The sequence below is a fragment of the Osmerus eperlanus genome, chromosome 21, assembly GCF_963692335.1.
Source record: "Osmerus eperlanus chromosome 21, fOsmEpe2.1, whole genome shotgun sequence".
NCBI classification, from domain to species: domain Eukaryota; kingdom Metazoa; phylum Chordata; class Actinopteri; order Osmeriformes; family Osmeridae; genus Osmerus; species Osmerus eperlanus.
In genome coordinates, this window is record NC_085038.1 from 791,663 (window position 1) to 808,159 (window position 16,497).

Below are 16,497 nucleotides of genomic sequence, written 5' to 3' on the forward strand. Positions count from 1 at the left end.
GGTGTGGGGGGGGGGGTGAGCTGACAGGACCTGCCTGGTCGTCGGTCTGCCAAAGCTGGATCTAGTTGCCAGTGGACATTTGTCTCCCTGACGGACAACAGCGAGTTCCTGGTACCTTCCCTCATCCTCCTGGCTGTGATGCTGCGCCGGTCACAGTCCCCAGCCTGTGGCTACCTCTGCTTAAACTGACATTTACCAACTCTGACCTAAATTGAACACTGGATTTTGGTGTTTCAACACCCATTGACACTTCCCTGCTGTATGACTATGTTTAGCCTGTGTTCTGCTCCTCTCTTTCACCAACCGTCTTTGGAGGAGGGGACCCCCTCACTGAATTGCTCCTCCCAAGGTTTCTTCAATTTTTTCTCCTCCAGTGAGTTTTTTGGGGAGTTTTTCCTTGTCTTCCTTGAGGGTTTAGGTTGGTTAAGGGGCGGTTCTATGGGCGTATGTGAAGCCCTCTGTGACATTGCTTGTAAAAAGGGCTATTTTGATTTGATTATGGAATACATTACATTTACATTTAGTCATTTAGCAGATGCTCTTATCCAGAGCGACTTACAGTAAGTACAGGGACATTCCCCCGAGGCAAGTAGGGTGAAGTGCCTTGCCCAAGGACACAACGTCATTTAGGCATGGCTGGAAATCGAACCTTCTGATTACTAGCCCGATTCCCTAACCGCTCAGCCAGCTGACTCTACTGGTGTGTGTGTGCACATGTGTGTGCGTGTGTGTGTGTGTGTGGGAATGGAGGTCGAGCCTGTCACCATAGAAAGGGGCCGGTTACTTAAACGCTCATCAAATCAAATCAAAATGTATTTGTATAGCCCTTTTTACAAGCAATGTCACAAGTATGAAGCAATCAGTATACTTAAAATGCATATTCTTATATATTATTACTGATACCATCAAAATTAACAACTTGATTTAAAACTAATTTGTAGGGTTTTAGTTGTGTTAGTTGGCAGACTACCTTGCTGTAGCTTAATGTTTTGCTGTAAGTAATTAGACATTCTCAGAAAGACTTTTCACCAGTTGTATCAAGAGGTTATCAGGGGTATTGAACCATGTGTGTGTGTGTGTGTGTGTGTGTGTGTGTAGGTGTGTGTGTGTGTGTGTGTGTGTGTGTGGGGGGGGTGCAAACTCGTGCCATGTGCTGTGAGAATAGAGTGGTTGTGGGATTTTCTGCCTGCCTTACGTGATTGTTCGGTGATGTAACACCATTTTAGGCACGTTGTTCTATTCTCCCTAACAAGTGAGTTTCTTAAGGGAAACTCCCACAACCATCCGTATAAAGATCACTGGTCTCCCTCCCCAAATATCAGCATCCAATCCCTAAGCAGGCTTCAAGTTGCAAAAGCAGGCAAAGGCTGAACAGACCGTCTACCGAGCAGAACCGTTGGTGCTCCAGAACAACTACAACAGTTTCGTGCATTGAACATTTAGAGCGCAAAGCAGCTGAACGCCGCAACTTCACCGAGCAACTTTTCGAACAGTTTTAATTTTAAACTTGAACCAAGAAAAAACTTGCACAATGGCTCTCCAGAATAAAATTGCGCATCTTTTCTGCAAGAGTCTTCGAACTGAAATGCTGAAAATGCAGTTATCAGTCGTGGGGCGGGGGCTCCACAAGTCTGCAGCCAGCGAGTCCATGCCAATGACCTCTGCGGGTGAGCAGGCTCTACCGGACGGTTTGATTACACCGACGCCGGTGGAGATTGGAAAAGAGGCGGCTGGAATCAAGAGTCTGAAGGAGATGCCGGGTCCAAGTGCCATTGGCAATCTCGTTGAGTTTTTCTACCGCGATGGATTCAGCAGAATCCATGAAATTCAGGTCAGTCTTTTGTTCCCGCTTTGGGCATCTGAAGTTAGTCCTACAGTAAATACCGTGAAGACTAATTAATAACAGTATTTTTACGATTAGGAAAAGTCTGGTTTGAAAAATGCATACAGCCTTCATACAGGGACGTTTTTGCGCACCAATATGCCGTGCCCGCATTACAGACGCGTCTCTTAAACGGCTCCTTAGCGCGGCCTCAACTCCGCATAAAATCTCAGTAAAAGTTATGCATTTATTCATTTGAAAGTCAAATTCCGTGTAATGTATTTAAATTCCGGTATCCACTGGTATCGGCCTACAGTGACCTGAAAAATACACAATTTCGATTTTGGGTAAACTAAAAGTTGATCGATAGGACAAATACTGTTTAGGCAGCTTTTTAAAGATACCATATCGGAGATCTGTATTTGGACACAGTTCAAAGTTGACGTTTGCTGATGAATCACGTCTCGTCCTAACATTTGAAAGACAACAGGGAGCGTGTAACAATGAAGAGCTTTTTTAAAATCAGATCTAGATTTTTGGGAGACAATATTAGGCTACTTTGAAAGGAGCGGGACCCAGTGTGTCTGTTTGACATGCAACCACAACAGGAGAGACGGAAGTTTCTTACTTTTCTCTAAAGCAAAGGGTGACCTACTATTCATGCATAGATCTACATTGCATTTTCCCGTTATTTTCACCCAAATATTTTAGCTTCAAATTGTACGACTCAAAACATAAGCTACATTGTAAAATGTAAAAAAATAATAGCATATGAGTGTGCCTTTCTTAATCCCTTAAACATTATTTACTGAGAAACATTCATCGACTTCTGATTGTTTCCTGGTGAGGGTACATAACTCAGTGGTCAGAGCGTTTTCACAGCACTGTACATCGCAAAAAAACCTCCTTCTCGATAAGCACATTACCTTATCATATTTTAATCACCAGCTTCCTTTAACCTCTGCCTGTCTGCCTGTCCTTCTGTCCTCAGATGGAGCACTCCCAGAAGTATGGGAAGATCTTCAAGTCCCGCTTCGGGCCCCAGCTTGTGGTGTCGGTGGCGGGGCGTGACCTGGTGGCCAAGGCCCTCAGGGCGGAGGGGGTGGCTCCTCAGAGGGCAAACATGGAGTCCTGGAAGGAGTACCGTGACATGAGGGGCCGTTCCACCGGCCTGATCTCAGCGTGAGTGTCACCTGACCCCCCCTCGTCCTGTACACAACCCCCCTCCTAGCCTCACACCCCCCTCCTAGCCTCACACCCCCCTCCTAGCCTCACACCCCTCGACCCCAATCATCTGCTGTGTTGACAGCGACAGGAAGGCTTAGTTAACGAGTGTGACCTGTGACCTGTCTGTTAAAGACAGATCCACCCTAGCCAGCAGTGGCGGGGGGGGGGGGGGGGGATCAGTGATGGTGGGTCACATGACGAGGAGAAGGTAGGAGCCTCTAACACTGTTTCCTCACCTCTGTCTGAGCAGGGAGGGCGATGATTGGCTGAAGATGAGGAGCGTGCTCAGGCAGCTGATCATGCGCCCGCGTGACGTGGCTGCGTTCAGCGACGACGTGAACGAGGTGGTGACCGACATGGTGACGAGGGTGCGCAGCCTGCGAGGCCAGCAGGCAGACGGCAGCACCGTCCTCAACATCAACGACATGTTCTTCAAGTACGCCATGGAAGGTAGGACCACTCCCCCTCCCTGGCCCTGGGAGATAGGACGCTCAGTCAGAATGAAAAGGCCTATATCTTATATCCATCCTACATATTAACTGTTTATCTTATGTCTATCCTATAAATCTATATTCAGTAGATCTCATATCCTATATATCTATATATATGTGGTGTTAGACGTGGAATGTAAATTAACCCCCTCCCCCGCTCTCAGGTGTGGCAGCCATCTTGTACGAGTGTCGCCTGGGTTGCCTGGAGAACGAGATCCCCAAGAAGAGCCAGGACTACATCACCGCTCTGCACCTGATGTTCAGCTCCTTCAAGACCACCATGTACGCTGGAGCCATCCCCAAGTGGCTCCGCCCACTGATCCCCAAACCGTGGGAGGACTTCTGCAGCTCCTGGGACGGGCTCTTCCACTTCAGTGAGTGTTCATCACTTCTTCTTCTTCTGTCCATCTCTGCTACTTCTGCTTCTCTCTCTCCATCTCTGCTACCTCCATCTCTCTCTATCTCTGCTACTTCTGCTTCTCTCTCTTCTCTCTCCCTTCTCTCTCTCTCCATCTCTACTACAGAGATCTCTCTCCTAACAAGCACATTTCTCCACCGGGTGACTGCAGGTACTGAAGTATGAAAAGATGAATCACCCCCCCCCTCTCTGTGTGTGGGGGATGTCTGTGTGTTGGTGAATGGGTGTGTATCGGATAGCTGGCACCTGAAAGGACTGTAATGAGATAACCCTTCGCTATCAGCCAAACGGAGATCTAACAGCAGGCCCACACAGTTTTATAACTTTGTCCCCCCCCAGGCCAGATCCACGTTGACCGACGTCTGGCAGACATCAAGGAGCAGGTGTCCAGGGGGGAGGAGGTGAGGGGGGGTCTGCTCACCCACATGCTGCTCACCAGGGAGATGAACCTGGAGGAGATCTACGCCAACATGACAGAGATGCTGCTGGCCGGCGTGGACACGGTACGACCTGTAGCGCGGAGAGGAGAGTGTGTGTGTGTGTGCACAGCCTGGAGGGTGTGTGTGTGTGTGTGTACAGCCTGGAGGGTGTGTGTGTGTGTGTGTGTACAGCCTGGAGGGTGTGTGTGTGTGCACAGCCTGGAGGGTGTGTGTGTGTGCACAGCCTGGAGGGTGTGTGGGACCCAGGAGATGTGTGTTGCAGTGTTAGGCCAGGGCAGTGAACCAGAGACATTACACAATATCCTTCTGACAGAGATTTCTCTTTCACAACCAGATTTCTCATACTGTGACATCTTCAAAGCTCTAGTCATCCTCTCAAATGACACGTGTGATAGTGTGTGTCAGGGGTAAGATGAAGTTTGTATGTTGGCTGTTAGATTAAACATTTTTGGTTTTGGAGAAGAGGGGGGTCCTTTTGGGGATCTTTTGTATTACACTTCTATAAACCTCAAGTGTAAAGACGGTGTTTGCAAGCAGCCGGCTTTGCTGAGATTTTCCCTGACCTCTGGGCGTTGGAACTTTGAGCAGGCGAACACAGGGCTGTCTAACAGTCCTCTAACAGGTTCGAGATGGGGAGGGGGGGTGGATGTAAGCAGAAATGCCTCTCCACTGGGGTCAGACTGAGAGCAGGGCAGCGAGAGGGAGGCGGGAGGGCATGAGACAAGGCTGCTGCAGCCCAGATGAGGACGCTCGCTAATCTGCTGTCACATTATTTCCTTCTTACTCCGTCTGAGGTGTTGCCAGGAGCCCAGGGGGTCAGGCCAGGGGTGGGGCTGGTGGTGGCTGGAATACACAAGGAGAGACGCTGGAGAGAGGGTTGGGGTTAGGGAGGAGGGGAGGGTGAGAGAGAGAGAGAGAGAGGGAGGGAGGCTGGGGAGTGCAATAAGCTTTTGAGAGCGATAGGCTGCCCCCAGACTGACCTGTTCAGCAGAGGGAGGCTGAGGGAGGAGGGCTGGTGTCTGGGGGGAGCAGCGAGAGGGGCGATCAGACTGAGGGTGTACGATATCACCTTGCAGAAGTACTGGAAATATTGTAACGTAATCTCATGGGAGGGAGGGAGGGAGGGAGGGAATGACAGGATATGAATTAAAGTTGGTGTGACACCCAGACAGAGAGTGGGAAGGAGGAAGAGATGTGCTGATGGGAACAGCTCCATCAGGAAGGGAGATAAGGAGCAGCTCCATCAGGAAGGGAGATAAGGAGAAGGGCAGGAACGAGGCGTTCAGGGAGGTGACTGTGAAAGGTCACCAACAGGGTTCAGGGAGAGGAGTAATTAAGCGTACGCAGAGAGGAAGGCAAATGCCAAACCAACCACCTGGAACCTTTTGCTGTGGAGGAGGGCTGTGTGATGAGGGAGGGACATTGAAGGGTGTGACACAGGGATAACTTGTTTAGGAATTATGTTGTACCCAAGCAAAAGCAAAGTATGCTTAAAGTATACTTATGAAGTTTAACCACAAACATATTGTCCATAAGTATGTGAACATACAAAATCTGTCAATTTCAAGGACATTTCCAATTGTGTAGAAAAAGATAAATATGATAAACTATAATCTCTCATTTTACAAATGTAAAATAGAAATAAGTAAACAATGTTTCCTCCTGGGAAATGTAAGAATGTAAGAAGTAAAACAACCCTTGACTGTGGTCCTCCCTCCTGCAGACGTCGTTCACCCTGTCCTGGGCGTCCTACCTGCTGGCACGCCACCCCCTGATCCAGCAGCAGATCTACGAGGAGGTGACCCGGACGCTGGGGGAGGGAACCATCGCCACGGCCGACGACATGTCACGGTTACCTCTCATCAGGGGGCTGGTAAAGGAGACCCTCAGGTACTGTCTGTTTGTCTCTCTCCTCATCTCCAAAAAACTTTGAACATGAACTGTTGTGTATCTTGTGTCTGGCTCCTTGGCTGGGGCCGCCTGTGTTGCAGCAGTAATGTGACTGGCCTGTCTTTGTCTCCTCCACTTTCTCCCTCTCTGCCTCTCTTTCCCTCTCTGCCTCTCTCTCCCTCTCTCTTTCCCTCTCTGCCTCTCTCTCCCTCTCTCTCTCCCTCTCTGCCTCTCTCTCCCTCTCTCTTTCCCTCTCTGCCTCCCTCTCTCTCTCCCTCTCTGCCTCTCTCTCTCTCTCTCTCTCTGCCTCTCTCTCTCTCTCTCTCTGCCTCTCTCTCTCTCTCTCTCTGCCTCTCTCTCTCTATCTCTCTCTGCCTCTCTCTCTGCCTCTCTCTCCCTCTCTCTTTCCCTCTCTGCCTCCCTCTCTCTCTCCCTCTCTGCCTCTCTCTCCCTCTCTCTTTCCCTCTTTGCCTCTCTCTCTTTCCCTCTCTGCCTCCCTCTCTCTCTCTCTCTCTCTCTCTCTCTCTCTCTCTCTCCCTCTCTTTCCCTCTTTGCCTCTCTCTCACTTTCTTTGTCTCTGGGAGCAGGCTGTTTCCAGTTCTCCCTGGCAACGGAAGGATTACTCAAGATGACTTGGTGTTGGGTGGTTACTTCATCCCCAAAGGGGTAAGAGATGTGTGTGTGTGTGTGTGTGTGTGAAGCTGGCTAGTGAGCAAGCCAAAGAAAAGGAAGACAACTGTAGCCAAAACCATTATAGCAAAGGTGTAACACAACATTGCATTAGTCAAGCTACAGACACACACACACAGACAACCACACAAGCACACAGTGACCATTTAAAAACACTCTGTCCCAAAAACATATCCTATTTTGGTCTCACCGAGTTCTATACACAGATTTGTTTCTGGATCTATCTGTCAGTAAAACCTAAACACACGATCGTCTCTCCTCTCCCCCTGAACAGACACAGCTGGCTCTGTGCCACTACTCCACCTCTATGGAGGAGGAGAACTTCCCCGGGGCTAATGACTTCCGTCCGGAGCGTTGGATCAGGAAGGACAACACGGACAGGGTGGATAACTTCGGCTCTATCCCCTTCGGCTACGGCATCCGCAGTTGCATCGGGCGTAGGATAGCAGAGCTGGAGATGCACCTGGCCCTCACACGGGTACGGATCTAACACACACACACACTCGCACGCTAGTGCTCTCACACACACACACACACACCCTCGCACGCTAGTGCTCTCACACACACTCGCATGCTAGTGCTCTCACACACACATACACACACTCGCACGCTAGTGCTCTCACACACACATTAGCTGTCTGACGTCAATGTGTCTCCCTTTTTTGCAGCTCATCCAGAATTTCCACATCGGGGTGTCACCGCTCACAGAGGACATCAAAGCCAAGACCCACGGCCTGCTGTGCCCCGGCGCACCCATCAACCTGCAGTTCATCGACAGGACACACTAACAGTGCGTGTCCACTGCAGCGACGCGAATCGCTTGCCATCGCTCGCCTTCCCACAGTTCACCACGCTCAAGGGCGTTTCAAACAGATGAATGTAGAATGTAGTTCTCTAAAATCACTGTTGTAGTTCTCATGGCCAAATGTGCAGACTTGGGGTTACGTAGTTGCAACATCGATCAAAATACAACTTGTATACAAAATACAAAACTGCTTAATAGACATACACATTGACATGTGTAAAAAACGTTTTACTATATTCCTCAGTCTCTGCTAATCTGTCGATACGATAGTGAGTTCCAGCCGGGCTAGCTAGCTAGCTAGTTACCACAGAACGAAGTTATGTAATGTCACTAGACTGAATTAGAAAGTACAAGCACCAACAACTTCGGCAACCTTGCGCCATGCATCGTTTTTTAATTATTAACATCTCTGTACAAATACAGCTATGTATCGTACAGGACTGGGTAAGCAGCCACACAAACGATTAGTTTCTCCTCCACCTTGAAACCTTGAAAGCTAGAAATGTTTACCATGGTTGCTACGTTACGAGAAACAAGAAAACACTCCAATTGGCCATCGCTAGCGAAAATCGCTCCTCATTTGCATAAAGTTGAGAAAATCTCAACTCTGTCGCGTCGCGTCGCTACCCACAATGCACCACGCAAGCGATTCGCCTGGCTCCATAGAAAATGAATGGAAAACATGTTGTCGCTCGCATCGCGTCGCTAAAGTGTGAACGCACTGTAAGCTCTCCCTCGCCTGCCTCCAGCAGTCTTTGGGTTCCAACGTAAATGATACTTGTATCAGATACAAACCTGTTTTGTCCAGTAGTGAACATTTGTTTCAACTGGAAAAGAGAACCAGGAAAAAGTTTTGCCAATCTTTGGCCTTCACATCTTCACCACAGTCTTCTAACTGGTATCACATTGTAGGAGTGCTGTTGCAAACTGCTGCCCAGGGGAGAATCTTTACTGTTGATCTGAAGCAAGGCTTTATAGCAACTCCCACCCCTTTAGAACAGTCTGGTACTGTGGATCTGGAGGATGAAGGACATGCTGGGACGGGTAGATATCTGGGATGTGGTTTGTGGTTGTCCATATGCATTGAAGCTGTGGGCCGAGATAATCGTGTACAGCATAATTTATAATCGATAATGCTTAATCACAGGATTATGTTTTGGATTGATACCATAAGCCTACTCTGACTCTCCACTCTAGCGCTGTTCTGCCAAATGTATAATATATTGACCTAATCTGCCTACTTACTGATGTGTAAACGTGGACAACATTGTTTAGACTAATGACAGTTAAGCGGTTTCTTTGCCTAAGTACCTGAGGCCATGAGGAACAGAAAGAGATGAAGGGCTTGTGGAAGGTTGTGTTTATACTAAGGAAAGCGTTTTAAAGAAAATGTATAAATGTTTGGTTGTGATTTAGGACACATTTGGTTTTGTTTCCCATCCACAAATGACTCTTTCAAATTTGATGACAATTTAGCGACAACATGTACAATATATTTGTGTCTCGCATCACAGTTGTGTGATGAAGGACAGTTGTGTATCCATTTTTAAATGTGAATATGTGCGCTCATGGTAATCTGGATTTATTGTAATATGCCTTTCTAGGTTCACAAGTTTCTATCTTATTGTTATAATTTAGCTTTTATGAAATGCTATATTTTTATAGAAAGATACTACCTTTTTTAAAGGAACAACTTTTAAATTAAGTGTTCCTTTTTTTCTGACATGTTAACTCAATAAGATCGATATAAAAAACGATACATTTTAGTATTGATCTGACTTGCTGATGGGATGTGGAGAATGTGTACTGTATGAGTGTGTGAGATGGGAAGTGTACAAAGCAACTGTTAACTTCCTACTTATCTGTATTTATGTCCAACATAATCCGCTATTGTAACATAGGCTACACTTTTTGTTGTAGTGTCTACAGTGAAACTGGAAGCAAATAAAGATGATTAGATTCTCTAAACCTGTGTTTTAATTGTGTTTTTAATATTTGTAGCCATTGAGCGGTCATCAACATCCTTTTTATACACATTTATTTTGTGTTCCTTTCTTTTCCTTGGGCGGTCATCAACGTCCTTTTTTATAAAATGTTTTGTTTGATCATTTTTTCATTGAGCGGTCATCAACATCCTTTTTTTGACGAGAAAACATACAGATCTTTCAGGGTGGAGACTTGAATGTGCGGAGGAAAGCAAAAAAATGTTTTAATGACGGCGCAATGATGCCCTCTGCTGCTAAATCCGATACATACAAACCACTTAAACTAGCCTGCCTCCCCATTGTTCAAAACCATTTGCAAATCCATGTTTTTCAACAAGTATTTATAGATTTTTTATATATATATTTACCGTATGAACAATAGCAAAACCTCAAATGACAGAAATACTAAGAATGTATCTTACGTGAACACGGACCGGAAGTACATCCTAGGTTAAGGAAGTCGTTTGGAAGAAGTCTCCTCACAGTTCGATAGACGATTAGAGACGCATCGATTCGTCAAAGAATTTAAGCCGCCTGAACTGTGTGAGAAAAATGCTATTATTTGAACATATTCGTATTTGAAGATGGGTGTATTAATTGCCTGCTTAGTCATATATCAAACATATTTGCGTTAGCTAGTGAATGTTGGATAGCTTGCTAAAAATACGCGTGTCTAGCTAGCCGGCTAGCTGGCTAATGTGCTAACAATGCTAGCGAGTGGCTTTGTTAACCGATTTTGATTTTTGCTATTTCTGAAAAGCCGGCTCGTTTTGCAGTTGTTGGTTACTAGTTTGCTTGTTACTGTTAACTGACGTTATGGTCAGTGTTGTATGTTGTTAAACATCTTGCTGTATATTGACGTTCTTTATTTTATGGCATCAGCATTCAAGCCTCTGGATATCACCACGATCAGCTATGAGTGCTGCACCCAACCATCGGAGGACTAAACCCGGAGGTGAGCACAGCGCCGCGTTGTTACTCAGGGGAAAATCATGTCTAGACGTGGATGAAACTGAACCGGGATTTGTACGTTAGCGAATTTATATTTAGACACAAACCCCGACGATGTAGCGTTATGTGATGTCACACATGAGAAACGGATGTAGACGGTAGAATGCTACTATTTGATGTTATTGTCGTCTCGCAGGTATCAAGCCAGGGGTACCGTCCAACGGGGTAGTTGGTCCGACGTCGCAGATCCCGGGGCTGTCCCAGATCGCGAGCGAAAGCGCCCCGGAGGCGAGGACTAGTGGGCGTCGCGTGGGGATATTTGCTTCGGATTCTGAATATGTCAAACTGGCCAAGCAAGGCGGACAGAAGGGTGAGTTCATAGTTTTGCTCCAGAACCCGCTCAAACTCAACAAAACCACAATACGCCAGGTCTAATTATTTCATGTAATTTAATTTTTTGTTGTTGAATGTTTTCCCCCCTAGGATTTAAATGGTAAACATTTAACAATAACCCAAACAGTTGCCAGATAATCACACACTTTCACATACAGCCTACATATCTTTACATTCACATATCTCCTGTTCATTATCCGTTACTGTCAAACAGTCTATAAATCACCCCCCAGGTCTCATTCTCTGTACATGTTCTTGGTTCCTCAGGGTTACTTTCCCATGACGATATCGAAGCAGAAAACCAATCCCCCCAAAACTACAACCCATCTGACTGGTTCTCTGGACCACCCGGGTCACAAAGGTCAAAGAGGTAAGACTACCGGGACGTTATTGGAGGAAGTCACGTTTCACAAAGACGTGCAAACTAACATTGCATGTCAATACTTAACCACCCCAAAAACAAGTTGTGCTTCTGAGGGCGTGCAGGTGCAGGCGGCGTGTCTCATGCCTGCTCTCCAGCTGTCCTCTGGCCTGGCCTCGCCCCCCCCATCTCCCCCCCCCCGTGGAGAGAGGGCGTGTTCTGATGGTTTTGTGTTTTCAGCGGCAGTCAAGCCAGCTCCCCCGATATGATGAGCCCAGATGGGAACACCAGGAGCCAGTCTAAAGGCTCCAGGCATTCCCTGGCAGCCCCCTTTGGGACTGATAACTGTTCCTCCTGGGAGAGGGAGACCGGTACCTTTGCCCAGGGGAAAGAGAAGGTGACGGAACTTAAATCCCCCCTCCTCACCCCTCCCGCCATCAGTGACATCATATCATGGTCTTTCATCATCCAGCCCCCCCCCCCCCCCCCTCCTCAGTTTGCATCCTCCATCTCTGAGATCCCATCCTCGTCTCTCTCCCAGGAGGGGTTCACTACATGCAGCTTAGTGGTTAGAGGAGCTTCACTACATGCAGCCTAGTGGTTAGAGGAGCTTCACTACATGCAGCTTAGTGGTTAGAGGAGCTTCACTACATGCAGCCTAGTGGTTAGAGGAGCTTCACTACATGCAGCCTAGTGGTTAGAGGAGCTTCACTACATGCAGCCTAGTGGTTAGAGGAGCTTCACTACATGCAGCCTAGTGGTTAGAGGAGCTTCACTACATGCAGCCTAGTGGTTAGAGGAGCTTCACTACATGCAGCCTAGTGGTTAGAGGAGCTTCACTACATGCAGCCTAGTGGTTAGAGGAGCTTCACTACATGCAGCCTAGTGGTTAGAGGAGCATGGCTCTGGTGCGCTGTGACAGAAGCACCAAACGGGGAACATCTGCACAGACCACGACATGGACTAAGACTTTACACTAAGACTTGGACTGAGACTTTAGACTAAGACTTGGACTGAGACTTTAGACTAAGACTTGGACTGAGACTTTAGACTAAGACTTTAGATGGGGACTAAGACTTTAGACTAAGACTTGGACTAAGACTTTAGACGTGGACTAAGACTTTAGACTAAGACACTAGACGTGGACTAAGACTTTAGACTACATTTACATTTAGTCAATTAGCAGACGCTCTTATCCAGAGCGACTTAAAGTAAGTACAGGGACATTCCCCCCGAGGCAAGTAGGGTGAAGTGCCTTGCCCAAGGACACAACGTAATATGCACTGCTGGGGAATCGAACCAGCAACCTTCTGATTACTAGCCCGATTCCCAAACCGCTCAGCCACCTGACTCCCTAAGACTTTAGACTTCAGACATTTATTATTGTTATATTATTCCAGGTGGGACATGCGTACAGAGCTGGCGCTGCAGTAGCTGGAGGTCATAATAACCATTTTGTTTTGCATGACTAATGATTATTCATCAGATCCATCAAGATATCTGACCGTCTACCGGGGTCATCAGATCACTGTCAACTCATTACATCCCTCCGCTTCCTTAAAGTCTCACAACAGTATGCTTTTATTTACCTATTTATGGATTGATTTATTGCTTGATTTGGACTCTAAAGTAGCATGCTAGCTCTCTACATTTGATGTTGCTGAGTGGTCGGTTATTTTCCCAAAGCACAGAGAAGTGATGGTTGTTGTGGTTTGGGTGTGCAGGTCCATGGTGCTGCCCCCCAGCTGGACGGCCTGTCTCTAACCCAGGCCAACAAGTACAAGAGAACGTGAGTACAGTGCTGGTTCTCATCCTGTTCAGCAGCTCCACCTCCCAACACACAACACTGACATTTGATACAGGAAGGCCTCTCTCTGTCTGTCTTACTTTCTCTTGCTTTCTCTCTCTCTCTCTTTCTCTCTCTCTCTCTCTCCTCCCTCTACGATTGAACAACATGGTACAGGACACAACATGGAATCTGTAGATATTATCCTCCCTAGTTTTCTCTGTTGAGATTGGTTAGGTGTTGATCTGCTGGCATCTGTTAAGCCCTCTGTGACATTGCTTCTACAAAGGGCTTTATAAATTTGATTGGATTTGATTATTGAATGCCTTTTCAGAATAAACAAGTCTTTGTGTCTCTCCTTCGCTCTCTCAAGGTCCTATGACAAGAAAGTGGCCCCTGTAAGCATGTCCAAGCTGTTGAGCTTTGGTTATGTGGAGGAAGAGAATAAGTCTCCGAACGATGACGATGCTTCAAGTATGTCACCTCCCGCTGGAGCAGAACAGGCCCAGACTTTATAGCACGTCTTGCTATAAATGCCCTAACAGGATTGTGTAAAAAGGGGAACTTGGAACTAATCCAAAGTGCTTGTCCTGTTCCAGGTGTTACATCTGAACAGACCAGCACCATCGCAGCCGAGGAGGACGACGATCTGGAGTAGGAGGAAGGAAGGATGAGGGCTCATCACCTGGGGTGGATGACCTGTCACATGACCACCCTGTCACATGATCGTGCCACATGACCACCATGTCACATGATCACTACTAACATTTTGCCCCTGTCTCTCATCCTGACTCTGTGGTACTTACTAACACAAAACCTTACTCACTTTTTAATTTATTTATTTTTACAGTTGATTGTGAATGATTATTATTTAAATCATGTTGTTTGCCAGTACATCGATTGATGCCTGCAATGTTTCTATTGTTGTTCTCAACCGATCAGGAAGATGAATTGTATGATATGTGTGTGCGCTGGTGTTAGTGGTGTTGAATAGGTCTGTTTTGGTGCTGTGAACAGTGTGACCGCGGCTTGCCACTTCCACACCACAGGGATGGACCTGACACATGATGTTCACCTCCCAGCTCTAAGAGGACCTGAGTTTGAGCTCAACCGGCGTGAACAGAAACTGAATTTGGGAAGCAGAGAGGCTTCTGTATCCCAGCCTAACCCCTGTCCTGGTGATCGTCATAGAAACCCTGTTAGCGATCTGTTTTCTGTCACTTGTACATATGAAGCAGGGAATGGCGACTGTATCACTCTTGATAGTTTGCTTTTGAAGTTAAGGTACCGCATTGATAGCTGATCACGTGACGCTACTTGTACATTCCGTCGTTGCTTATTCTACCGTGTAATTGTTTTGTTTGCCAAGACTGACTCAGTTACAGATTCAAATCTTAGCATGGACGGAAGTGAGGTGTGTGGAGTGGTGTCTGTACACGGTGTGTGATCCTCACAGGGTTTCTGCTGCGGAGATCCGGTTTAACAATAAATGTAGACCCTCATGTTTTACTCAAGTGGATTACACTGAAGCTCTTGTGAACCAGTCATTTGAATAAAATGGCATGTGCATGAACCAGCTGTCATGTGTTTTGGTGAGTAATTTGTCCATAATTGTCTCAAGTAGTTTATCATGAAAAATTCAACAAAAACACGGGAGTAATTATTCATTTTCAAAATTGTATTACTACCTGTAGCCTTAGTAGAATTTAACGAGTTTAGTGCTCCTAAACAGCGTATCAAAATGAATCATCCAATTACGCTACTGACACGGATAGGCTGAGTATCGAGTGATAAGGCGATAAGTATCGATTGATTGAACCATTGATTCATCAACTAACAGGCCTACAACATATTTTACAAAGAAAATGTATCTGTAATGTATTGTATTGGCAACAATAACCTACCTTTTGCCATCATCAAACCTTGAAATGGCATCACAAACAAAACACCAACATCCATCTCCCTCCGACAGGACCTAGGCTATAGGCTACTTGTCATTGCCCACAATCCAGATTTCCTACGAACCGCATGGTGACGTCACATTCTACTCCTCTAAGCGCTGGTGGTTGGGTGGACGAGGATGGCGAATAGATATTGGTAATATCAGACTCGATAATATCTCCGGGCGACAGGCTGTGCATGTTGGTAAATATATTTTGAATGCATGTGCTGCGTTGTCAAAATAGCATTGCATGTACAATGTAGCTGTTACGTTTCCTCGTATTGGCGGTGATGGATTCTTGCTGACCAAATAGGTCAAATCAACATCTGGCTGGTAAGAAATTGCGCCTGCTCGTCACTTGTAGTTTATGCAGCTGTTGCAGCCTGTGTGTTAGCCGCGCATTTGCATAATTTACCTCTACAATTGTAGTCATTCAAATGTGTTGTTCGGTAAGACTGATTTTCCATACACCATCACTGTAGGCATGGTTCTATAAGCTTTATATTCAACTGTACACCCGTGGCATGGAAGGCTAACCGTCCAAATCTTAATCGTTAAGTCTTTCATACACTACAATCAATGACAAAGTAGTAAGCTATGATATTTTGACATTGCACGGTTTGGTTAGTTGACTCTGCACTTGACACGATGGCTTAACGGAATGCAATTCGTTGTTGGTGTCCGACGGTGTGGCCGGCGTGGCGGGTCGGTGTGACGGCGTGGCGGTGCATATCCTTTGCAGGGGGCAGGGGTTACGTATCCCGCCCGCTTCGAGGCAGAGGGCAGAGATGGAGGGAAGTACCGGCCACGAGGAAGCACCGACACCGTCCAGAGACGGACCGAGTGCCCAGAGCCTTCAGCCCTACACGTCCTCCACCACCACCACTAATCTCCTGGCCTCCGTGAAAGAGCAGGTTCAGTAGCTCTCTTTCCCCCCCCCTCTCTCTCTCTCTCTCTCTCTCTCTCTCTCTCTCCTCTCTCTCTCTCCCTCTCACTCTATCTCTCCTCTCTCTCTCTCTCTCTCTCCTCTCTCTCTCTCTCTCTCTCTCTCTCTCTCTTTTCTCTCTCTCTCTCTCTCTCTCTCTCTCTCTCTCTCTCTCTCTCTCTCTCTCTCCATCTCTCTCCTCGTCTTCTCTCTCTCTCTCCTCTCTCTCCTCTCTCTCTCTCTCTCTCTCTACTCTCCCCTGTCTCTCTCCCTCTACTCTCCCTCTACTCTCTCTCCCCTCCCCCCTCTCTCTCCCTCTACTCTACTCTCTCCCTCCCCCCTCTCTCTCTCTCCCCTCTACTCTACTCTCT

At 46.9% G+C, this 16,497-nt stretch overlaps 3 protein-coding genes across 3 annotated transcripts in view; all 3 read left to right on the top strand.

Annotated features, from left to right (window-relative positions):
• Positions 1-1,333: 1,333 nt before the first annotated feature.
• Positions 1,334-8,175, top strand: LOC134007741 (cytochrome P450 27C1). The gene is made up of 9 exons (XM_062447397.1): positions 1,334-1,831; positions 2,814-3,004; positions 3,300-3,499; positions 3,705-3,914; positions 4,298-4,461; positions 6,122-6,288; positions 6,876-6,954; positions 7,253-7,456; positions 7,647-8,175. Exons 1-9 carry the CDS (start codon positions 1,532-1,534, stop codon positions 7,764-7,766), a joined length of 1,635 nt encoding a protein of 544 aa, XP_062303381.1. The 5' UTR covers positions 1,334-1,531; the 3' UTR covers positions 7,767-8,175.
• Positions 8,176-10,213: 2,038 nt separating this feature from the next.
• c21h7orf57 (chromosome 21 C7orf57 homolog) lies at positions 10,214-14,835 on the top strand. The gene is made up of 8 exons (XM_062447245.1): positions 10,214-10,311; positions 10,651-10,723; positions 10,916-11,089; positions 11,380-11,482; positions 11,714-11,870; positions 13,198-13,262; positions 13,633-13,733; positions 13,859-14,835. The coding sequence occupies exons 2-8, from the start codon at positions 10,684-10,686 to the stop codon at positions 13,915-13,917; spliced, it is 699 nt and encodes a 232-aa protein (XP_062303229.1). The 5' UTR covers positions 10,214-10,311; positions 10,651-10,683; the 3' UTR covers positions 13,918-14,835.
• Positions 14,836-15,305: 470 nt separating this feature from the next.
• The window catches only part of LOC134007829 (plakophilin-4-like), an 18,611-nt gene continuing 17,419 nt past the window's right edge, over positions 15,306-16,497 (top strand). Inside the window, 2 exon segments of the mRNA XM_062447538.1 lie at positions 15,306-15,534; positions 15,944-16,115. Of these exon segments, the coding sequence (XP_062303522.1) occupies positions 15,990-16,115 (126 nt within the window). The 5' untranslated portion in view covers positions 15,306-15,534; positions 15,944-15,989.

What these genes read in the sequence shown, in the direction of transcription:
- LOC134007741 (XM_062447397.1), top strand. Translation starts at nt 1,532, where the DNA reads ATGGCTCTCCAGAATAAAATTGCGCATCTTTTCTGCAAGAGTCTTCGA. An exon ending in TCCACCGGCCTGATCTCAGC is followed by an intron (nt 3,005 to 3,299) that starts GTGAGTGTCACC and finishes CTGTCTGAGCAG; the next exon opens with GGAGGGCGATGATTGGCTGA. An exon ending in TGCTGGCCGGCGTGGACACG is followed by an intron (nt 4,462 to 6,121) that starts GTACGACCTGTA and finishes TCCCTCCTGCAG; the next exon opens with ACGTCGTTCACCCTGTCCTG.
- c21h7orf57 (XM_062447245.1), top strand. Translation starts at nt 10,684, where the DNA reads ATGAGTGCTGCACCCAACCATCGGAGGACTAAACCCGGAG. An exon ending in GGGTCACAAAGGTCAAAGAG is followed by an intron (nt 11,483 to 11,713) that starts GTAAGACTACCG and finishes TTGTGTTTTCAG; the next exon opens with CGGCAGTCAAGCCAGCTCCC. An exon ending in GAACGATGACGATGCTTCAA is followed by an intron (nt 13,734 to 13,858) that starts GTATGTCACCTC and finishes GTCCTGTTCCAG; the next exon opens with GTGTTACATCTGAACAGACC.